Source organism: Antechinus flavipes, chromosome 2, assembly GCF_016432865.1.
Source record: "Antechinus flavipes isolate AdamAnt ecotype Samford, QLD, Australia chromosome 2, AdamAnt_v2, whole genome shotgun sequence".
Lineage (NCBI taxonomy): Eukaryota > Metazoa > Chordata > Mammalia > Dasyuromorphia > Dasyuridae > Antechinus > Antechinus flavipes.
The window spans coordinates 82552933-82577859 of NC_067399.1; the positions used below are offsets into that span (position 1 = coordinate 82552933).

Here is a 24927-nt window from a genome sequence, read left to right on the forward strand (position 1 = left end):
TCTATCAAATATATATAAATCTATTAAATGTAAATAAATGTATGTAAATATTATGAAGTATTTCTGTATTTACATAAATTTAAGAAAATATTAACTTAGCAGTATTTGTTGACACTCTCCCATACATTTACACTTTATATAAGTTGTTTCAATACTCATGCAACTGAAAATGTTCTAAGATTTAAAATTCCAAAAAGATAATGACCTGGATGAAACTCTTGAATCATCGAAGATACAAAAATCATCTCCATCATCCCAAATTTTATTTGAGCCTTTTCTACTGCCACTGGTTTGAGATTTATCAGAATGACTCTTGCCACCTCGGCCTCCTCCACCTTTTCCACCACCTCTTCCACCTCCTTTGTTTGGTTTTCCTTTTCTTCTCACAGAAGAACTCATTTTTACCTAAAAGAAGGGAAAAGAAAAAAAGCATTACTTCAAACCTTCTTTATTGTAAGCATATGTTTTATCCAAATCTGAAATAGGATTCACCAATTGAGTCCTACTAAGAAAGCTACCTTAAAATACTTTTAAAAATTAGATTTACAAACTTTCAATTCCATCTAACTTCTCAGAAACAGAGAAGCAACATGGCTTGGTGGACACACAGAGATGACCTTGGTGAGTCCAAATCCCATAGCTGATATGTACTGGCTGTGTGAGCCTGAGTAAGTCATGTAACCTCTTGATGTTCAAGGTTGATAAGACAAGGTATCAAACATGAGTTTTCTCATGTGAAATTTCCCTATCCCAAAGAAATTCCAAGTTCATTCCCCATACTTTATCACAAACATATTTACTAAATGAAAGATATTCTCCTTATATTAGGAAAAAATTAGAAGTAAATTTCATTAGAATATTTTTATTACTTCCTACTTTGAAAATTATTTTATTCCAACATCAACTTAAAGGATTTGCTGACAGCAGAACTAAGAAAATATTGTAAAAAATAATAACAAAATTGTGTGATGATCATCTATAACAGATTAAGCTCTTCTCAACAATATAATAATCCAAACAATTCCAATACTTTGGATGGAAAATGCCAACCACGTAGAGAGAAAGAACTATCTAGATGGAAGCATATTATTTTCATGATTTTTTTGTTTTATTTTTTTCTTATCAGTTTTCCCCTTTTGTTTTGATTTTTCTTTCCCAACATGACTCATGGAAATATCTTAAAAATGATATTTCCTTTTAACCTATATCAGATTGCTTGCTGTCTTGGGAAGAGGGGGTAAGGGAGAGAGGAGAAAAAACATTAGAACTCAAAATTTTACAAAAATGACTATTAAAAACTACCTTTACATGTAATTGGAAAAATAATAGGCTATTAGAATAAAAAAATTTTTTAAAGAGTTTGCTGAACTTCAAGACAGCCATCTCACTGTATTTAAGGTCTGAGACAGCAACAAAAGTAACAAAATCATGATCTACGGACAAAAATACTCTTATCTGCCTTCTTTGCCAGACTTACAAACCTGCTGTATTCCTAATCCCAAAGTTTAAAAATATCATACCTCTTTAGGTATTAGGTATTTTCCTTTGAAAATAAAATCATTCAGATCCAAGATCAATATTCAAGATCATTTTTCTGCCTCAGAGTCGACCCTTCCAATCCTATTACAAGAGACTTCTGGCTCCAGTTTACAGCCTCCAAGGTCGAAAACTGACATGAGGATGCAGTAAAATTCTTTCACCTTTACAAAGAGATATATACAAATTACACAAAGGTAAGGTCAGGAAAAGTTCCAAAGCAGCAAGTACTCAACAATGGGATATGTTGACTTACATAAAGACAATTAATCAGTCCTTCCCCCAAATTAATTCTTCTGTTCAAAAATAGGTTTTAAAAAAAAGGCTTCTGAAATTGACTTATAAGTTCTGTACTTCCAGAATCTATCTACTATCCATTTCTATTTAAACATTAAAAAAAAAAAAATAAGTAAAGCAAGCAGTTGCTATACTATTACATGGACAAGGGATATAATCAAAAGGGATCACAGAACATGATAGAAATATACATAGAAAAATATTCCATTTACAACTTAAAACTGAGATCTTATTTGATCCATCAATCATGGATAATGTACCATCAGTTTTTGTTCTAATTCAGCCAGCACATCAGTTGAGTTCACTATGCCAAGTTCTATCTTAACAGAAGGCTAACACTGACTATAAGTTTTGATAAAATCATCAAATTGAGGAATAACACTAGAGGGAAGTATGTGCCTTCCTTCTGTGAGGCTTGTAGATTTATCAATTATATAGATTTCCATTCCTGTGGTACATGAACTATTAGGCAGGCTGGTTGTGAATTGGAAAAAATACTGGGAATCAGTTCAAATGTGGCCTCAAATTCATACTAGCTGTGTAACTCTGAGCAAGTCACTTAACTTCTGTTTGCTTCAATTTCCTCAAGTGTTAAATGGGGATAATAATAGTATTCCCCTCCTAGGATTGTTATGAGGATCAAATGAGATAATACTTGTAAAAACATCTAACATTGTTTGGCACATAGTAGGTACTACATAAATAACTATTTCCTTTCCTTGAAACTGTGTGGAATGGAGAGATGAAGAACTTAAAGTAATGTGTGAATTCTTTTTCTTTATTTTCATTATTCCTGTGTTTCCCTATGATCTGCATAAGTACAATATGTGCAGGTGTATTTATTTAGCCTTGGTTAATTGCAGACATATTTACTTAACATAAGTCAGTGACATTTATCGATATTTAAACTATTAGTTTAAACACTGTCTGCTTGATTATCTAAAGCCTGAAGGCCTGATTTTCTGTTTCTTAGAAATCAGATGATTTCAGGGAAACAGAAACCTTCCATTTCAATCTCTCAGGAGAGCAACAACCAATTAGATGCCCTCCTTCAATGCTCTCTTACTTGTGATGTAATCTCTTGTAACAAAATCTATAAAAGCTGTGTATATTTACTAATACTTCAGCTCTCCTATGCGAGCACTTTCACTTTCCCTTATCTTGTGATGGGACTGCTCTTTCCCATGAGAATTTAATAAATAATCTTTCTGCTTTCTACTTTGAGTGGTCTCTGAGTAGTCATTTTGGGTAAGGGTCTCTCACATCCCATACATATCTAAACCCCACAGCAAAGGAGGTAAAATCTCAGAATTAGTGAACTCCTTCAGCATTATCAGTTGTAGTGATGTGGTAGCAATAGTCTATATAGCACTAGACCATTGTCAAAAAGAAGATTCTGAACTTATCACAGGATCAAAAGATTACAGATTCAGAAATGTAAAGGCCTTTTGAAGTCAAACTCTCTGACTTTACACATGAGAAAACAGGCTGAGGAAGGTGAAGTGACTACCCAGGGATCATACAACTTATACACATCAGAGGCAGGATTTGCATTCAGATCTTCCTGATTCCAATTTACCACCAGCTACCCAATGTTTTACCCTGATATTAGGCATTTACCTGCATTGCATTTTCAAACCCTGGTTTTGTCTCAAGTCCTCCCAGCCCTTTCCCTATGACTTTTGTTACAAGAGACTTCTAGGTATAGCTCCAAAGCTTATTTCTTGAATTTAGTGCCCCTGGAACAATAGTGGCTAATGGCAGCACCTGCATTGGGATTCAATGGCACTGCTATCCAAGACAATGGAATTTTGACTTTTTGAAATTCACAAAATTATCCTTTGATAGATTTTATGAGTAGAAGACTGATCCTCCTAACCCAAAGTGAATCCTTTTTAGGGGCTTGGCTGAGGTTGTGCCACTTCTAGGAATAGCCTACTGTTGGAATGCCCAACCCCAAATTAGATTTCTATTATATCAAAAGCTTCATAGGGTGTGATTAGTTTTCTACCAAACACACAACATGTCCTATGTAGTGCCATCTGCTTTTATTCAATGACCCGAGTATTTCATTTCCCCCAAACTAATATTTTGTCTGGACTAGTGTATCTCACTGAGTGTATATCAATAAAAGTGTCCAAGAAATTGTCCATTCCTAGTTCATACTGTTGACTTGTTAACTCAGTTAATAAAGGGCATTGTAACCTCCCTACATATTATCTTCTCACATCATTCCTAGGCTTGGAAATAAAAAGCTATAAATATACCCTACAATTCACATATAGATACTATATTGTCCAATCAATTTTAGTCTGAGAAGCAGATTCTCTTTATATTTCTTACATTCTAAATACACGAAGAAAAGATTTCACAATTCTTAGGTTTTAGCATTAGAAATTCTCTCTTTAAATATGTTCTGCATGATTTCACATGTACAATGGTTATCATATTGCTTGCTTCTTCAATGGGTGGGAGAGGGAGAGAATTTGAAACTCAAAATTAAAAGAATTAAAAAAAAAAAAAAAAGCATTACCTTTTAGTTCATTACCTAGGCCCAAAGATGACCATTATCCATTATCGGGGACAGGGGCTTAAAGATGTAAACAAATACCTTAATTTTAAAGACAAAGAAGCTAAGACCCAGGGGTGAGGTGTGTGAAGTCACCCCGGTACGGCCGCATTGGGACAAGAGCCTGGGTTGGCACCCAGCCCGTCCTGGTCATCATCCGCTGGCTCGGAACAGCCCCCTATTTCTGTGCACATGGTAGGGCGCCTATCCCTCCCACAAGCCCATCCCAGCCGAACTGCAGGTATCCTTCCCCACCATCCCTCCCGCATCCCCTCGAGACTGGGACGCCGCGCCCCGCCCCCCATCCGCAGCCACAGCCCCTGACCAAGCGCAGGCTCACACCCGATAGTCTTCATTCCTCCCGATGCCCTGAAAGCTGCGGCGACGGCAGGAGTCCAGGCTCCCCATCCGCTTACCTCGACAGGGAGCTGGCAGAGGTGGACGACTCGATCTCTGAGGCAGTCCAGGGCGAGGACCGACCTCCTATAGGCCGCTCTTCCCGGGCGGTGCCGGTCCAGCCCTCTCACGACATCACCGTCTCTTGATTGGCTCCTCTGCGGGGGGGGCCCGGTGCTTCCGCATTTCACTTCCGGGTCAGAATCAGGGGGAGGGTGGTGTTCAGGGGTTCGGGTGGTGTTCAGGGGGTGCGTCTCCCTGACGACCGGGGCGCGCGTCCGGCTGGACGTCCCCCCCCCGGGAGTGTAGCTAGTTGTTGCCCGCGCTAGCGGCGGCCGGGTGGGTGTGTGGGTGGGGGGTAGCGCCCGGGGGAGGGGAAGGGGATTTAGTCGTGGCCACCGCCGCCATCGCCGAGAATCCTGAGGTCTGTGCTCCTCCTGAAAATGAGCGCGGGGTCAGCAGAAGAGCCTAAAGGTGGCCGGGGTGGGGACGGCCTTCAACCTTCAATCTTCCCCCTATTTCCCACCTGACACAGTGGACAAATCGCTGGACCATTCCGGGCCTCAGTTTCCCCAACTGTTAAATTGAGGCAGGTGGAATTGGGCTAGATGAGAGAACCATTCCTTGCTACAGATTCCACGACCCTCCAGTCTCAGGTGCCCCAGTTGGCCACCTGTAGTCCTGCAGCTGCTGCCACTACACCACTATGGGCTCTCTCTTTACTGGTGTGCCCGTGGGATGCCCAGGAAAGGAAGTGCCAAGGCTGAGTAACCCTGGGATCATCCTTGTCCCGAGGTGACCATGGAGTCACAGGTCATAGATTGGAAGCCAGAAGGGTATCTAGTCCAGCTTCCTCTTTTTCAGAGGAGGAAACTGAGACCCTGAAAAGTTGAGCCAGCTTGCCGAGATCTCACATGGACAGGGGAAGAACAGAGCTGGAATTTGAATCCACCCTCAGTCTCTGAATCCCCTTCCTTGTACCATAGCATCTCCAGATACAGTCACCTTAATTTTAAAATGAATATGTTATGAGTAGATTGTGAACTCAAGCAGAAAAAAGGATATATGCAACTGTTTGGAATCTATATGGGTTCAGAATGGGGTGGGAATTAAGGAAAGAAAGGAAAGGTGGGGTGGGTAAGACCTTGTGATGAAATGGAAAGAGATATGAAGATAGTGGGATGTAAGGGAAGGGTGCCTGGACTTGTAGTTAGACCCTGAGCTCAAATTCTGTACAGTTACCTCTGTCTGATCCAAGACAAGTCTTTTAATGTCTGGACCTCTGCTTCTTCTGCTGTGGAAATTATGAGATTGGATTAGAAGACTTCTCAAATCTTTTGCATTTCCACATATAAAGAGGATTGTGCTCACATTATTCCAATATATTGCCACCCATCTACCAACAAGCTCAACATAAGATTCTATCTCTAATTCTCCATCCTACCTCTATGAGCCCTAATCAGTAGGACACTGCAGGTGATTTTGTCATAGATCTCAAATGGACTTTGGAAATTGTACAGTTATATAAACAGAAGGAAAGAAACTCAAAATACCTAGTTGAATTTCTTGCATTAGTTACCTGCACTAACCAAGTAGATATTGAAGAAACTCCAAGTCATTGTGTTATTGCTGTGATAAGATACAGTGAGTCAATTTGTGCTAATTGTGTTATATCTTGTGATAAAATCTTCAAACTTAACATTTATTCTTTTTAAAAACAGCCCCAGAAGTATATAAAATATGCTTCATATTTCCAAATGGAGACAAATATGGTAAGAATTTCTTTAAATTTTCATGTAAGTAAAAATTAAGTGACAAGTAAAAACTGAGATTGCCACATTTTTCATAAAGCTTTTAGTAAATATTTTAATTCTAGTAAACAGGATTTCAGGAGCCCCCAAATTAGGAACCTGCTTTTTGGAATATAAAACAGAAGTCAAAGTAGAAGATTAAAGTTCTCAAGCTTGGGAGTTGAATTATTACAAATGGTCCACAAATCCATATGTGCACCATGAATTATTTTATCACATACTGGCACAGTGAACAGAACAAAAGACTTTAAGAAAAAAAAGACCTGAGTTTGAATATTGTCTCAGAACTGGTTTAACTAGCTGGTTGTGATCCTGGGCAAGTTAGTAGCTTGTGTGTCACTTTCATTTGTAAAATATAGATGATAATAATAGTCCTTATCTCCTAGAATTGTTAGAAATATCAAATGAGTTCATATTTGTAAAAGTGCTTGTAAACCTTAAAGCCCTACATAAGTGCTATTATCATTATCACACAATTAGTATCATGTGCATGTTTAAAATGCTTTTGCAATCTAGCTGTACCAGACCTAAAATTATATTATAAAGCAGCAGTTAATAAAACCATTTGGTCCTGAATAAGAAATATAGTAGTGGATTAGTGGAATAGGTTAGGTTCACAAGACACAATAGTCAATGACTATAGCAATATAGTGTTTGATAAACTCAAAGACTCCAACTTCTGGAATAAGAACTCACTATTTGACAGTAATTGCTGGGAAAAGTACCTGGTGAGTGCAGAAGCATGAACAATGCTGGCTATGGGCACTTGCAGGAGGGTGATCTCTTGATTTGGGGTTCCTGGTTAGAGTAAAGAGCTGAAGGTAAGCTTGAGGCACTATCCCTCCCTACCATCTCATAATTAGAGGTACTTACACTAATTCTTTTTTGCAAAAGCACTGGCAAAAAAAGAAAGAATCTTTCCATTTTAACATATTATGGAAACAGGGAAGACCAGGGTTCATCTTCAGAGAAGGACACATTAGTAATAAAAAAAAAAAAAAAAAAAGCTTCTATTCCAAAGAGTAATGTGAAATGGCTCCCTGTCCAGAGAATATTTTTAGAGCTCAAGAATTTAAAAAATCAAATGAGATATTTTGAAGAAAAATTAAAAACAAAAACCATCCAAGAAAAACAAGGATTATGAAAAAAGTTAACCAACTAGAAAAGGAAATACAGAGTCTCAAAGATGAAAATAATTGTTTGAAAATTAGAATTGGACAAGAGGAAGCCAATGAAGCTATGACAACCCTAGAAATAAAAACATTATAAAGAATGAAAAAATAGAACAGAATGTGACATAAGAAAAATGATAGATTTGGAGACCAGATCAAGAAGAGAAAATATAAGAATAACTGGACTGCCAGAAAGTTGCTCCCAAAAAGAGAACCTTGACACAACAATATAGGAAATAATCTTAAGAAAATTGTCTGGGAGTGATAGAACATGAGGAGAAAGTAGAATAAGAAATTCACTATCACTACCTCAAAGAGATTGATAGTAGAAAACAGGAATGTTATTGTCAAATTTTGAAATCCCCAGATCAAAGAGAAAATTTTGCAAGAAACAAAATAATTCAAATATGCCAGAGTTACAGACTTAGCAGCTACAATAAAAGATCCCAGGTACTGGAATATCTACCAACAATCAAAAGAACTAGGCCTGCAACCAAAAGTATTCAGCAAAATTATAATTTTGAATGAGAAAAAATGGAACTAAAATTAACTTGCAAATTTTCAAGACTTTGTATCAATCAAACCTGAACTTAACAGAAAATTTAACATATGAAAGCCAATGTCAAAGATCAATTTTAAGGAACTCAACGTGGACAAACTGTTTAAACTGTTTAAAATAGTTTTTACATGGGAAATGTTTACTATATGTTTAAGATTCACAATAATAGGGTAACTCAAAAGAAAGTTTGGCAGAGTGAAGGTAAAAATCATTTTATATAAATGAGGTGCAAAGGAAGGATAGATACAGAGACATTGGGGGAGGGGAGGAGGGCTTGTAGTTTTGAAAACCTACACCGGAACTGGGTTCAATTAACACTACATATATACCATGAAGGGTATAATACCCTTTAAAATATAGAAAGAAATATGGGGGAATACATGGATGAGGGAAAATGACAAGGGAGGGATCCTTGGGTTGGGGGAGGTTAAGTAATAGGCAAGTTAGGGCTCAGAATTTAAAGAGGGATAGAAAAGACGTCTATATGTAGTATATGTGTGAGAATGGTTATGTATTTTCATATCTACATATGTAAACAAATATATCAACTAACTTGCTTGGGGTAATGGGGATAAAAGGGGGAAAAAGAATAAGGTGCACAGCAGAGAAAGAATAATTTACAAGGAAGTAAAGAAAAAATGGGCATTCATGAATATATTTTCTTCTACTAATACATATGCTTTCTTGATCTGGTAATTGTTATATATTTTGAATCCTCTCTGTCTTGCTGGGCACATGACAATGTTCTTTTTTGTTTTGCTTTATTTTGTATTTTCTGTTTCTTTCGAATAAAAATGAGTAAAAAATTGCTGGGAAAATTGGAATATAGTATGGTAAAAACTTAGGCATTGACAAGCACTTAACCCCCTATGTCACAATAAGGTTGATAAAGGTTCATAATTTAGACACAAAAGGTGATAATATAAACAAATTAGAAGACAAGAGACAGTCTCGCTCTCAGATCTGTGGAGAAGAAAGTAACTTATGGCCACAAAAGAGCTAGAGAACATTATGAAATACAAAATGGATAATTTTGATTATATTAAAAAGTTTTTATATAATAAGATTAATGCAGCCAAGATTAGAAAGGAAGCAGAAAACTGGGGAAAAAAATTTACATTCAAGATTTCTGATAAAGGCTCCATTTCTAAAATATATAGAAAATTGACTCAAATGTTTAAGAATACAAGCCTTTCTCCAATTGATAAATGGTCAAAGGATATGAACAATTTGCAGATAAAGAAATTAAAGTCCTTTCTAGTCATATGAAAGAGTGCTCTAAATTTATATAAACTGCTAAATGAAGGGAGCAGAATCAAGAGAACATTATACACATGAAGATTATGATATGATCAACTCTGATGGACTTGACTCTTTTCAACACTGAGGTGATTCAAGTCAATTCCAACACACTTGTGATAGAGTCATCTGCATCCAGAAAGAGAATCGTGGGCACTAAATGTGGATTACAATGTATTTTCACCTTTTGTTTGCTTGCTTGTATTTCATTTTTTTCCCCCTTTTGATTTTTCTTGTGCAGCATAATAAATGTGGAAATATGTTTAAAAGAACTGCGCATGTTTAACCTATATTGGATTACTTGCTTTCTAGGAGAGGGGCAAGGTGGAGAGGGAGGGAGAAAAATTTGGAACACAAGGTTTTTTAAGAGTGAACGTTGAAAACTATCTTTGCATGTATTTTGAAAAGAGCTATTATAATGTTTTTGCTGTTAAAAAGGGCATACCCAAATTGGAAACCATTTAAATGGAAAGAGCACTGGGCTTCCTGAAGTTGAGTCTTAGGCTCTCATGTCGACTTCATGACCTTAGGTCAGTATCTATCTTAGACTCATAGGACAGACTATAAAAAGAGGTTCATCAAAATATGAAATGCATATTCTGTTAAAAAGAGATTTCACTTTTGCATCTAATCATGAATATTTTTTTCTTGTTTCAGAGGGTGATTGTACTAGAATATCTTCTGGAATTTTTGAGAGAAATGGATCAGGGGTTCACACAACCCCCAATGGAATAACCTATGTAGGGGCCTGGAAAAATGACAAGGTAATACAAATTCTTTTCATTTTTAATCAGTAGACTATTATTAGTAGTTAGAATGGGTAAATAATCCTGGTGTATGGATCTATACATAAAGACATGTATCTAAAACCTAAAGACATTTAACTGTATAGCATATGCCCACAGACACACATTTTGTCCTGTTTTTATGAGAGATAGATTGGGCCTAGAATAATTTGCTAATAGCTCTTTGGACATAGTTCTAAATCTCTCTCCAGAATATTTGCATTAGTTCACAATTCCACCAACAATGAAATTAAAAGCAAACTAGATTAAACTAGTACCGTTGGGTAGATGAGAGACTCCCTACAGAGTAAAACCAGGCAGGGAATTTCTGCAAATGCTTTGAGGACTGAACCTCATTGACCATTCTCCCTCATATTTATGTCAGATCTGAGGATGGATATGAAAATGAGCCACTCATTTTCCTTTTTATCCAAATAGATGAATGGAATTGGAAGACTTGAACATTTTTCAGGAGCAGTATATGAAGGAGAGTTCAAGGACAACATGTATCATGGAATGGGGACTTATACATTCCCAAATGGAGCAAAATATACTGGAAGTTTTGTAGAAAACAGGTGAAATTTTTTTAAAAATCAGATACTCTAGTTAAGCCATATTATTAGTACTTTTTCCTTACAAAGTTGTTCATTTGCATCTGACTCTTTATGATTATGTGGACTACAGCATGTCATTACTGTCCATTGGGTTTTCTTGGCAAAAATACTAGAGGGGTTTGCCATTTCTTTCTTCAGTAGATGAAAGCAAACAGTTTAAGGGATTTGCCCACGGTCACCTGATTAGTAGGGTCAAATTAGTGAGGTCAAATTTGAACTCAGGTCTTTCTGACTTGAGTGCTGCTACTCAAATCACTATGCCACCTATCTTGCCTTCACACCTCCACAAAATAGAATCTTTCAAGATATAGTTTCCAAGCATTGTTAATCTTTTTCAAAAATGCTTTGCGATTTTTAAATATTTTTTATTTTCTTTTTTTAACTAACAGCTTTTTATTTTTCAAAATACACGTAAAGATAGTTTTCAACATTCACCCTTGCAAATTCTTGTGTTCCAAATTTTTCTCCCTCCCTTGCCCCCACTCCTCCCCTAGATAGCAAGTAATACAATATAATTAAGTATGTGCAATTCTTCTACATATACTTCCACATTTATCATGCTGCATAATAAAAATCAGATCCAAAGGGAAAAAAATGAGAGAAAAAAACCAAGTAAGCAAGCAACAACAAAAAAGATGAAAATACTATGTTGTGATCCACATTCAGTCCCCATGGTTCCACTTTCTGGATATAGATGGCTCTCTCCATCACAAGTCTCTTGTAATTGGTCTGAACACCTCATTGTTGAAATTAGCCAAATCCATCACAGTTGATCATTACATAATCTTGTTGTGTACAATGGTTTTTTGATTCTATTTACCTCACATAGGATCAGTTCACATAAGTGTCTCCAAGCCTTTCTGAAATCATCCTGCTGATTCGTTTTTTTATACAACAATAATAGTACATTACATTTTATACCATATTCAATCATTTCCTAACTGATGTGCATCCACTAAATTTCTAGTTCTTTGTCACTACAAAAAGGGTTGCTACAAACATTTTTGCACAGGTGGGTCCTTTTCCCTCCTCTATGATTTCCTTGGAATATCGACCTAATACAGATACTGATGGATCAAAGGGTGTGCACAATTTGATAGCTCTTTGGGCATAGTTCTAAATTGCTCTCCAGAATGATTGGATCAGTTCACAACTCTACCGACAATGAATTAGTATCCCAGTTTTTCCACATCCCCGTGAACATTTATCATTATTTTTTTCCTGTCATTTTAGATAATCTGAGAGGTATAAAGGGTACCTTAGTGTTGTCATAATTGTATTTCTCTAATCAATAATAATTTAAAGCATTTTTTCATATGAATAGAAATGGCTTTAATTTCTTCACATAAAATTATTCATATCCTTTGACCATTTATCAATTGGAGAATGATTTGTATTCTCTATATTTTAGAAATGAGGCCTTTATCAGAAACCTTACATGTAAAATTTCCCCTCAATTTTCTTAAGCATTGTTAATCTTGTTTGAAAGAAAACCAGAGAGGGAAAGATCAAAAAAGGAATTATGTGTTGAGTTTCCAAAAAGAAATGCACTTTAAATTCAATTTTTTTACTTAATTTATTTGTTCATGCTTTCCATGTTAAGTGTGGATCTTTTTTCATTATGAATCTGACTAGCCTTTTTTTCAGGTTTTCCCTTTTTTCTTTTGCATTGATGCTTGAATCTGGAGGAAAGTATTAGCCTCACTTCTAACTCCTTATGTGACATCAAGAAAATTCCTTAAACTGTCTGTCCCTTTCTTCATATGAAAAATGGCAATAATAATACTTAACTTACTGGGGAATATTATGGAAATTAAATGAGATACTATCTAGAAAACACAATGAAAAAATTAAAACTATGTTGATCACACAATGTGTTGAATGCTAAATGTGATACTTAAAACTGAAAGGCAATTTAACCATTTAGTAGATGTCTGCATAGACACAGAATGTTGAAACTGAAATCAAGAAGAATTGGGTTCACATTCTACCTCTGATACTTATTGTGTGACTGTGAGCAGGTCACTTCACATCTCTGGGCTTCCATTTCTTCATCTGTAAAATGAGAGATTTGGGTTCAAATACTTCCAATGTCCCTTCCATCTCTAAATATGTGGTTATATGATCCATAGGGAGGTCATTTGCATAAGGATTATCCTATTCATATGAAAATAGAATGAGATAAAGTAATGTGTAATATGCTAATAAAAGGCATTGAAATTAGGAGTAAACTAGGTTAAACTAGCATACTTAGGCAGATGATAGACCTTCAGTGTAAAACAGCTTGAAAATAATATGTAAACCCAACAACACTTGTGAGATAGATTTGTTTTGATGTTCATATATGTCTCATATACATTCTCCAGAGTGGAACAGCATAATAGATATCTGTTAGAATATAATGATTTTGTTTTGTCATATTTAGCTTTTCAGGAACCCTGAAACTCTGCTAAGCTCTTCTGTTAGTTATGTGTACACCTAATATAAAGTCAAACATTCATGTAATTTTCTAAGTACCTCTGATAAAAAGCTATTTTCACCTAAAATATCCTGATAATTGAGGTCAAAGTAATTTTTCAAGATTTTTACAAAATTTTCAGATAATTTCCACTATTTTATTTTACCAGGTTTCCATGTGGCTGTGGCAGGTGATAACAAGTTTTTACTCTGTTGAAAAGATATGAGCAAAATACATTAGATTACAAGTTAGAAAAATGGGGCTTTTCCAAGTATATATTTGCATATGTAAAAGTAATAGTAAATTTTAAAAGAGCAGAGTTCTTCAAGGCAAACTCTTATCTCCAACCTGATCGTGACCTATTAGACAATGGTTCAAGCCAGCTTTGGTGAAACCAAATAGAAACGATCTAAAATTTTTTTTTAAATTTAAGAAAAATCCCATTAAATATTTTAATAATGAAAAGAATATTTAGGTGAACCTATGGCCCAGGGACTGTTTTTTCACGAACCGGGTTAAATCTTGGGAACATCTCTCATATGAATCTCTATTTGGTTCACAAATGTCAGAATTTCCTGTGGGAGAATCACTATCTGGCTCAATGACTAGGTCACCATGACAAAATGAAAAAGTCACTTAAGTCCTTTGTAGCATTCCTGGTAAAAACATATTAAAGATAGTGCAAGCTTTATTTAACTCGACAAAGCCCACAAAAAAAGGGACTTGCACCCAAACCTACATATAATTAAAACCATTTCTCTTAACTCTGTTGTGATCCTCACAATTCTACCTTTAATCACACTCAAGGGTTAGCGTGCTTTGCCAGGACTGAGAGCCCTGCCCAGGGAAGTACTTAGGTCCCGAGAAAAGTCAAGCAGTCCAACCTGAAGCTGAGCCCTACTTCTCCCAAGGACTGACATAGTATTCCAGACTTAACACAAATGGTTAAGATTACTCAACAAGAGGTAGCAACATGGCATTGCATGAGAATCTATCTCCTTTTCCTGGATCCTCCCCTCAAGGAGTCCCCTTAGCTCCATCTGGGCTGCTTTGTTCCAGCATTCCCTTCCTTGTTCTAGGGCTCTTCCTGTTCTCAATAGGAGATTCCTAACCCAGAAATTCCTCCTTTGGAACCAGAAGACTTGCTCTTCGAATTACTCTGCCTGCTTAAGAGTTCCTCTTTTCTACCAGCTCTCATTTCTATAGCTCCTGCTATTCTTACTGGCTTCAGTAGCTGGGCTGCATGGGTCTCTCCTCTCCTGGTATTATGTGGTTCCTTAGAGAAGGGCCAGAGTTACATGGCCATACAGGTTCCCACCACCTACCTCCCCCTCCCTTCCCTCCCCCCCCCCCCCCGAAATCTATCCGTATATTACTGCCTCCCTTTCTGATTGTCTCAGCTTGGATTCTTCTACTTCTGTCTAACATAGCTTTCTACACTTCATTCAAAGAGTAGTCTAAAGGTATACAACCAGTCATAATTCAAACTCATCCTCAAATGTGATGTTAAAGGACCTAGAATACCCAGGACAAATTGAGTTTATACTTCACCATGAGTTAGTTGAATTCATCTTCTCAAGAGGATTTTACCACTTGTTAAGGAGACACAAGAAGAATTCAGGATTTTCTCTCCTCTACTGCTCCCCTTTTTCCCCATCAAGTAGGTAGGTTACCAATTACAGACTCAAAAAGGAACTAATCTTGAGTTCCCAGATTCTGCTAGTCTCCATTACCTGTCTTCTATTTTTTGTTGCTACAGATGCTGCTCTTGAAAACTGTGTTCTTACTCTCTTTTTGTCTGTCTATAGTGTGCCTTAAACTTTCTCTGACTTTCCCTCCAGCTGCCTCTAAAAAGCTGTTCCCTGGATGCATAGCTTTGATGCTACATGCCTTGGGGGATTGCAGAAGAAGGAAAGGGAGAAAAAACCCTATCTTCCCCCAAAGAGGTGAAGAACTGAGTCTAATTACTGTCTCCTGCCTCCATTCACCCAAACTGCTGATTTTCCCAAAGCTTGCCTATTTAAATCCTACAAGGATTTGTCCCATTTTTGAGCTTTTTAATGAAATCCTTTCCTTCTAACTAAATCAGAGCTTTGTTCATATTTTAAGAAATAAAAAACTCATTATCTTTCTATATCCAATATATCAAGTATGGGGCTGGCTGGAATAAAATTCTTCCTGGAACCCTCCATTGACCTTATACTTTGATATCAGGCCAGAATTTGAAACAGGAAAGAAACAGTTATCTAGGGCCCAGAATCAATCAATTACTCCCCTCCCCCTCCTGCCTCCCATTTCCCGGAAATACTTTATTTGTCAGGTAAACAGACACTTCTGAACAGAATACATCATATTAACCACCTTACATTTTCACTATTTCAGGGTGGAAGGTAAGGGAGAATATACTGACATTCGTGGATTGGAATGGAGTGGTACCTTTCATTACACAGCTGCACCGGGGCTGAAACTAAAACTACAGATGTAGGTCTCCAAACTGATGTAATAACTTTCCAGTTGATGTTAATCAAAAGCAATTATGATGAAGTTTCCATTAAACATTTCACATACCACTTACTGTTCTGTAAGTTATTCAATAAAATCACCCATACATTTCTTCTTTTGCAACTTTATTTTCATAATAATATAGTTTAAAATAAGTTGTGAGAGGATTCCCATTAGGTGGGGAATAGCTAAATAAACTGTGGTATAAGAATATAAAGAAATACTGCACTAATTCAGAGAACCCTAGGGAAACTTTAATGGAGAGAGTAGAAATAAGAACAACATATACAATGATTACATTAATATAAATGAAAATAATCCAAGGACTGTTCAACTTCAATGAATGGGCATAATTGGGAAGTGATTCTGATAGATATATACACATATACCTATACATATATAATATAAAGACAGGAATGAACTACTGTATTAGTTGGGAGAAACATTTTTAAAAGTTTCAAGAAGCCTAACATGAAGCAGCTCATTCTAATAAACCAAACAAATCATATAAGGGAGAGTTATTTTTTTTTTTAATCAAGGTTTAGAAAGGCCATTTATTGAAGGTAAGTATTTATAAGCAGATGTTTTAAACAAAAGCAATGGTCTTGCCATACTTTGTTTCTCATAATCTTTATAAACAAAAATGTTAACTTTTAAATTCTGACAATTACAGATTCTGTTGTTGAGAAATGAAACAAGGAAAAGCTATTAAAATCTCTGTGTGATCTTGGGAATTATTGGCTTGGTGCTTTTGTTTTCACTTACAAAAAGGAGTGCTTGTGTAACTTCAACATAATATATAACCATCGAGAAATTCTGAAGATTAAGAACAATAAGAACTGAGAAGTTCTTTCATATCTCAAAATTGCATTTATATATATGATAAAATGAGAGCCACTTAGACTCACACTAGGACAGAGATGTTCTATTTCCCCTCAGAATTCTAAGGATAGTCCTGAAGAGTTTTAGCACAGATTATCACAATGCCTAACACATAGTAGATGCTTAAAAAATGCTCATTGATTAACAAGTAGTGGGGGATGATTGTTTAGTTCAAACAATCTCTATCCTTATATTTAACTACAAGACAAAAACACAATATTATTAAATGATACATATTCTTTAATGATAAATGGATTTGTGGTCTCATTTTTATCTCTTAATACAAATAATAACCTATGTGAACAATCTTGTGATCTTTTCTTTGTCTTTCTATTAATCCTCCATATATACTAGAAGGAATATGACAAACAGGACAGTTTTTGAATTCATGTTTTGAATTTATGTATTTATTTTATTTATTAAATTTATTTAGTATATCATTTCCCCCCAATTACCTATAAAAACACTTTTTAACATTTGCTTCTAAAACTTTGAGGAGTTCCAAATGCTTTTCCTTCCTCCTACTCTATCTCTCTCATTGAGAAAGCAAGCAATGATAGAGGTTATACAAGTATAATCATGCAAAACATTTCTATATTAGTCATGTTCTGAAAGAAAATGTAGACCAAAAAGAAACCTTCAAGAAAAATTTAAAAAGTAAAAGTATGCTTCACTGTATTATAAAAGTAAATTGGCTGAGAGCTGTGGCTCAGAGTGTGTTCCCAATTGTCCCAGACCTTAAATACTTAAGTACGATTAAATCACTACACCACACTGAGAAAGCTCCAGCTTTAGAACATTACATCATTATATCACATTAAGTACCACACTAAGTATGTGTTTAACTAGAGAATAATTACCTCATCAATCATACTGAGTCTTAAGTATACCTTTTCAGAGTTCCAACCCTCTACACATCATAATACATACCATATACAACAATTTATTCAGCCATTACCCAGTTTATGGGCATCCCCACAATTTTCAATTTGTTGCGACCAGCAAAGAGCTGCTATAAAATATTTTTGTGCGTATAAGCCCTTTAAAAATTTTTTTGGGGAGGATATAGACCTAGTCGTGGTATTGATAGGTCAAAGGGTTTTATAGTCCTTTGGGCATAGTTTCAAATTGCTCTTTAGAATGATTGAATCAGTCCATGAATTTATAAATTTAAAAAGAAAACTAAATCACAGAAATTTGTAGTTTTATGTATAATCTACTCTTCCTTTTTTATGTATATCCAGATGTTCATTTTATTTGATGTTTATAAAATTCATAATAAAAATTCTAAAAAAAACCAAGTAATCTTCTACATATTTTACTTTGTTATATATATTCTTTTATTTTAATATTTCATGGATATAACGGTTGCTCTTCAGCTGGCCTTCTGTTATCCTTTACTCCGATTAGGTGACCTATTCACATCCTTTCCTTACTTCCATCCCCAGTTGTACATGCCATTGATAATATCTGTTGACATCTTTTTCAGTAAAATCCTTCAGCCTACTTAAACCAACTTTTCATGTTTCTGTCGTACTCTGAGTCACCCATAATTTTGAAACTTTGGAGATCATGGTGTTTCATGATTCACAATCAAAGAGCAATTTTGGGAGAATATTAGTGTTTAAAAGATGGGACATTATGGCCAAGAACAGTTTGAGATCATTGAGAATGCTGTGAAGTTGGCCAAGTGTGATCCAGCCCAATTTCTTCCACTGTTTGAGTCTGTGCCCAGTGGAAAATCCCTCTGCAGCAACTGTCCAAAATAACTGCATTGATAACTCAATACCCAAATGCATGTCAAAAACTGAACAAAGTGTTTTTTTTTTTTTTTTTAAGCACTCATTCTGGGTTCCCAATGTTAGTGTTTAATCTGTGACCACAGATCTCACTGAGCAAATTCTGCAATATTATGGACCACAATGCAATCAACATGGTAATATCTGTCAATAAAGCCTCTTAAAAACCTCATTATTGATGAGGTATGCCCTTCCTATTAAGAAAGAATATTTAAATTATGTTTTGAAAAAAAGCTAGAGGTTCTAAAATGTAAAGATAAGGAAAGGGGACAATAATATTTACCTTACATTGTGGGTATGAGGAAGATGATATATGTAAAGGTTTTTACAAACTTGAAAGTAATATATAAATGTTAGCTATTATTATTATTTTATTATTAGCTATTAAATGAGAGCAATACAAGGATAATGGACTAGGTTGCCAGGGATGAGTAACATTATAGTTAGAAGTAGTGGTGCCCAGGTCAAAATAGAAAATTAAGTGGCTATGACTGAAAAGAAGCTATGGGTGCTAATTAGATCTATGATTATTCCTTTGTGTGCCTGATTTTGAAAAGGGAAGATGGAAATCATTTGAGTTTAAGAGGTTGATGAATCTTATTTAAGGTGATTATTAATGTACAAGTTTTCCTAAATTTCTTCAAATTCTTTATATTTATCATTGGCCTCAAAGTATAATAATATTCCATTCATTCATATGTCACAAGGGTATTGTGTTTGAGGATAGGACCTGGCCTCTTATGGTTCTGGTCCCTCACTCATATCATACACTCCCATGAAGTTTATCAGCCATTCTCCAATTATTAGATACATAGCTTTTCCTCTTTAAATAGTGCTGTTATGAATATATATGCATATATATGTGTGTACATATACACACATATATATATCTGTACATATGTGTGTGTGTATGTGTGTGTAGACACAAATACACCTTTTCCTCTTGTCAACTGTCTCACTGAGTAATAAATTTTTAGGGAAATAACTATATTGAACCATGTTAAATTTTTTTTTTTTGTATTTTGCTTATCAATGTATCCTTTTCAAATTGACTATTCCCTGAAAATACCATACTACCAAAATAGCTGATTTATACAAGAGCACCAAAGGGGGAACACATATTTTGAAAGTTTACTCTTTAGGTATTAATTTTTAATGCTATAAAATGATTTCAAAATAGTTTTCCATTAAAAAAAATCATCCAAGTCATTAACTTTTTCATAGATCTCCTTTTATTCTATGAAATTCAACATTGTTCAGTTTTATGATCAGTTGATACCACGATTTGACCTAGAGATTATATAATTAGAGGAGACATCAGTTATCCCTGCATTTAAAGTCACTGATTAGTATGTGACAGTCTCATTCTAGGGTAAGTCAAACAAGCTAGCTCTCTACTGCTGCTCTTTTTATTTTTATATTAATTGCTCACTCATATAAGCTCTGATCCTGAGAAGAATTTAATCATAGCAACTATTGTAGGGGTAAGTGAATATGCTTTTTATGTATTTTGAATGATTTTCTAAGAAGGTTTTTTGTTTTGTTTTGTTTAGATTTTTTACAAAAAAAGAAAAATCAGGTGTTTATTGAACTGTTTTCTGATTTAAATTTAAAATACATCAACTGATACATCAGGCAGTCATTTAAGGTCAGATTTCTAATTAAATTGTAGCAATGTGTAAAATAGTTTCCCAGGCTGAGAATTTGTGGGAGGACATGGGCAAGAGACAAGCAAGATGAGAGGGTATGTATGATTTCTGATCTCCATGGTTTGAGAAAGCATCCTCATCAATGAGACAATACATTCAAGATGATGTAAAATTGTTATTGCTATTATCTCTCACTAAAAATGCAATACTTTTTTTTTTTTTTTTTTAGCTTCTGTGACCGTAACTGAATGTTTAGGGGCTAGAGCTTTATGCATAAATTCATGATTGTGAATAAGGATAGGGAGATCATTAAGAAAACTTCACCATTGTGCTATGGTAGCAAATATCCTTGCTATCTTGTAGTATTGTCTGAATGCAATTTCCATATATGCAGAAATTTAGAAAATTTCTTTGATTTACATCTGATTAAGGAAGGAGAAATGGAATAAATGATTGAAGAGACTATATTGGTAGACACCCTCACTTAAAGCAGCAAACCAAACAATTTAAGAGTTTGTATAGCTTACTTGAGAATGATCAGCACAAAGCTATTCATTATTGGAAGGAAATGAAGGGATCCGTACAAATTAAAAGAATATACTACCATATTCAAAGTATCTTTATCAATGAATTCCAATTCAAAGCATTTTTTGAGAGCAAGTTAGGAAGCTATATATTCCCTCATTTAAGGAAAAAAGTCTTTATCACATAAATAGTATTAGAATCTTGATAATTGAATTTGTGTTTCAACTCTCAGTAAACAAATTCTAAGTAACTAGTAGTTAATTTTTATATCAATTTATGGGCCATTTGAAAAAGTCTTTATGTATCTGAATGTTGACATTATGATTAGGAAGTAAAGATTGCCTGGTGTAGTTGGTCCAGATTAGAAGCAGGAAAACCTGGAGAGTTTAAGTTCTGGGCTTTGACATATACTAGCTATGTGGTGAAAGTTGAATCACAAATTGTGGGCAAATGCCTCAGTGAATTCTCTATGGCTTTGTTATTGATCTGCAACTGTGGATGAAATTTCTACAGCAGGACTTTCCCACAATGATGAAATTATGGATTTGGATGAAACAACTGGGAAGTGCAAAAAGTGACAGTATTTTTTGCCACAAATGTTATTAGCTCTTTTGGCAACAACTGCTTGTGGAGAATGGAGAAAAACATCTGTTTTTTTGGTTTTTTTTAAATATATATACTGGTTATTCTACTCGTACCCACAAATTTACTGTGGTTAAACAATCTTTAAATTCTGCTGACACATTGTCAATGATAATTAAACAAACCAGAAAATTAATAGTACTTGAAAGGAGGAAAATGGTTAATCTCTCTGTTTTAAATGAAACCTAATATTAACTCCCTTTAAAATAAAAGAGAGATGTTTTGAGGCTATTGAAGATTGTATTACATTCCTAGAATATCTTGCATACAGTTTTACTGTGGTCCAATGGATCGTTGTCATTGGTTCCTCTTCATCTATTCTCCCTCCCACCCATTTCACCATAGTTGTCTACTGTTGTAGGGATAAGGGGTGGGGATAATGGAGGTAGGGATGAGGAGGTATTTGTGGGGTGTGGGGAATTCATTAAATTCTCAGATCACTGAGATTAATATTTCTAGCAAGGACAAGAAATCAGTATCCTCCTAAAGTAGTCACAATATTTGAATATGCACTGCCTGTTTCTATTGGTCTAGAATCAATAACCATATTTTACATAAGCATAACATCAAATATGCAAATTTGAATAAATGAGAACATTTCAGGGTATGGATTATTCTCAAAAAATTAGGGTCCTGCTTAGTTGTTTACCTTTTCTAATGCTTTTAGAGTCATATTTACTAGGATTAAAGAAAAACCCATTTTTATAGCATTTTATAGATTACCAAACCCAGTCTCAAAACCCCATGGGGTAGATAATGCATTATACAAATGAAGGAAATCAAGTAAATTAACAACTGAAGTGGTAGAGCTGACCCCTAAACTTTCCTTCTCCGGATTTGGAATAACTTTTCTTTTCACCTCTGTGGCTCATCCATTGTTGTTATTTCTTGGAAATTTTTTTTTACAATTAAGAAATCAGTAATCTCCTCTTGATCACTTATTGGAGAGATGTTAAAGGTAATCTCTGTACACCTTACTTTCTGTCTCCATGCCCTCCTCCATAGAGAATACTACTGTGCCTTCCTTAATTGAGCACCTCATAACTTAGTGCTATATAAGGATTTGGATATTCTAGAGAACAAAACTTGATTATTTAATTTCTAAGTCACATTTAAGATCTCTGATAAGATGAGCCAGAGAAAATATGTAGAATTAAGGAGTAGTCAGTAATAGCAGTAGCCAGTAGTCAGTAAATAGATCTAAAATTAATTCCCTTTCCAATAAAAATAGAAGGAGCAAACAGATATGGCCATTCTGAAGCAGTATTTGCAAGGACAAAACTTGAACACAGTGCAATACAGATAAAAGGAAGAGCATTTATTGGAGCCAAAGGTGGTGATGGCTGTTTGGTAATGTCTATGCCTTCATGGGATTTGCTTGGCAAAATAGCTGTAATTATTTGTCATTTCCTTCTCCAGCTCATTTTACAGATAGGAAACCGAGGCAGACAGGGAGAAGTGATTTCCCAGAGTCACCCAGTTACTAAGAATCATCTCCTACTAAGTCCAGGAGACTGGAATTGAACTTGAGGAGATGATTCTTCCTGATTGCAGGCCTGAACCCCGCCTCCCCAACCCATTGCACCCCCTATCCCATTTTTGATGTTTCCTCACTTATATGTAGTGGTAGAGGAGTTCCTCCACTGGGCCTCAATTTCCCCCCTCTGTAAAGCAGAGGGATTGATCTGGAGGGTTTTTATGCTCTCTTCCAGCCCCATATCTCTTGCATTCAAATCCCAGCTCTGCCCCTTCTCCCTATGGGCCCATGAGACACCCTTCTCTGTCTCTCTGTCTCCTCAAGGGTAGAGTAAGGTGGATTTGCTTTTTTCTTAAAATGTCTTCCTGATGAGGTACGAGAATGTTGATGTTGCAGATTCCTTGCTAAAGAATTCACAAGAAACAGCTACACCCAAAGAAGGAACTCTGGGAAACGAATGTGAACTATTTGCATTTTCGATTTTCTTCCCGAGTTATTTTTACCTTCTGAATCCAATTCTCCCTGTGCAACAGGAGAACTGTTTGGTTCTGCAAATATGTATTATATCTAGGATATACTGCAACATATTTAACATATATAGGACTGCTTGCCATCTTTTTTGGGGGGGGGGTGGAGGGAGGGAGGGGAAAAAAGGAAACATAAGCAAGTGCAAGGGATAATGTTGTAAAAAATTACCCTGGCATGGATTCTGTCAATACAAAGTTATTATTAAATAAAATAAAATTAAAAAAAAAAAAAAGAATTCACAAACCCCAATAAATACAGGCATGAGGTTTGTGGCAAAAGGGGATTCATTTACACTAAGAAGACAGCTTTCTTAGTGGGCAGGGACCTATTAGGACTATTGCAAAGATGGGTTTCCATTGAGAAGAAAATATCTTACTCACTCTGGATCCTAAGAGAGACTTGAGATTTTTGGTCTCCACTCTATTGAAATTGCAGATTGCCCTGAGACTTAGAGCTTCTCTTGGTTAAATGGAGAATTAATAAAAATGTTTAGAGTCATGAGGGCTGCTAGGTGGTGCAATAGCACATAGAGTGCTGGGGTCTGAAGTCAGGAAGACCAGGTCACATATTGCCTCAGTTTCCTCATCTGTAAAATGAACTGGAGAAGGAAATGGCAAGTAACTACAATATCTTTGCCAAGAAAATTTCATGAAGACATAGGCATTACTGAAATGCTCTTTCATCTGTACCAGAAAGTCTCACTGTCTTCAAGTAATGGCCACATCAGTCTGTGTGGCCCTGGCCAAGTCACTTTCTCAAGAAAATCCCAAATGGGGTCATGAAGAGTTGACCACAATCAAACAACAACAACAGCAAATTAAAGCCTATATTATCTAAATGAGTTTTTTTGATCACACACCTCTCTGGATATCCTTTACACTATCTTGGCACATTTCTTTGTTATTAAGTTGATGCATCTTATATCAACTAAACATTTTTTAAGGAAATAGACTGAAAGAGGTAAATAAATTGTTTCTTTAAAGACACAGATATTAAGTGACAGAAGAAAGATTTGAATTGGAGTTCTCTGACTAATAACCCACTGCTCTTTTACCTCTACCTTTTGAGAGCAGTGGAGAGTTTCCCATGACTGGCAGATCCAATCACTGTTCACCTGCTGAATACCCAAGCTGAGTCCTGCTACTTATAATCCATTTTATGACAGTATATGTAATCTTTTAGTTTTCCAAGTTGTCAAGTAATTTAAAAAATAATTTCTCCTTTTAAATGTGCTATTTCCCATTCCCATATTTAAAACATTCATTTCCTAAACAACATGGAAATTTATTTTGTATTGTCATCTCTCAATTATCCCAAATTTTAAAGGTCAAATGAAATATATAAAAAATATCAATTAACCGAATTTTTGTCTTTATTTTTAATTTATTGATACAGTTTGGTTTTCTACAACAGGCATTTCCTTAAAA

The 24927-nt window shown here is 35.5% G+C and overlaps 2 protein-coding genes across 4 annotated transcripts in view; one reads left to right on the forward strand and one right to left on the reverse strand.

Annotated features, from left to right (window-relative positions):
* Window positions 1-4968, reverse strand: part of DHX57 (DExH-box helicase 57) — a 62191-nt gene extending 57223 nt beyond the window's left edge. The window contains exons 1-3 of one of the 3 annotated variants that reach the window (XM_051975133.1): window positions 4819-4955; window positions 1521-1700; window positions 206-405 (exon numbers count right to left, since the gene is read on the reverse strand). In XM_051975133.1, coding sequence (XP_051831093.1) covers window positions 206-399 — 194 coding nt within the window. In that variant the 5' untranslated portion in view covers window positions 400-405; window positions 1521-1700; window positions 4819-4955. Of the gene's footprint in view, window positions 1-205; window positions 406-1520; window positions 1701-4744 lie in introns of all 3 variants that reach the window. The other 2 variants (XM_051975134.1, XM_051975135.1) reach the window with 2 other exon arrangements.
* A 64-nt stretch (window positions 4969-5032) lies between these two features.
* MORN2 (MORN repeat containing 2) lies at window positions 5033-16110 on the forward strand. The gene is made up of 5 exons (XM_051975152.1): window positions 5033-5272; window positions 6520-6570; window positions 10297-10403; window positions 10863-10999; window positions 15879-16110. Exons 1-5 carry the CDS (start codon window positions 5242-5244, stop codon window positions 15979-15981), a joined length of 429 nt encoding a protein of 142 aa, XP_051831112.1. The 5' UTR covers window positions 5033-5241; the 3' UTR covers window positions 15982-16110.
* The last annotated feature ends 8817 nt before the right edge of the window (window positions 16111-24927 follow it).

Coding starts and splice junctions, on each gene's coding strand:
- MORN2 (XM_051975152.1), top strand. CDS start 5,242: ATGAGCGCGGGGTCAGCAGAAGAGCCTAAAG. Junction 6,571..10,296: donor TCCAAATGGAGACAAATATG/GTAAGAATTTCT, acceptor TTCTTGTTTCAG/AGGGTGATTGTACTAGAATA. Junction 10,404..10,862: donor GGGCCTGGAAAAATGACAAG/GTAATACAAATT, acceptor TTATCCAAATAG/ATGAATGGAATTGGAAGACT.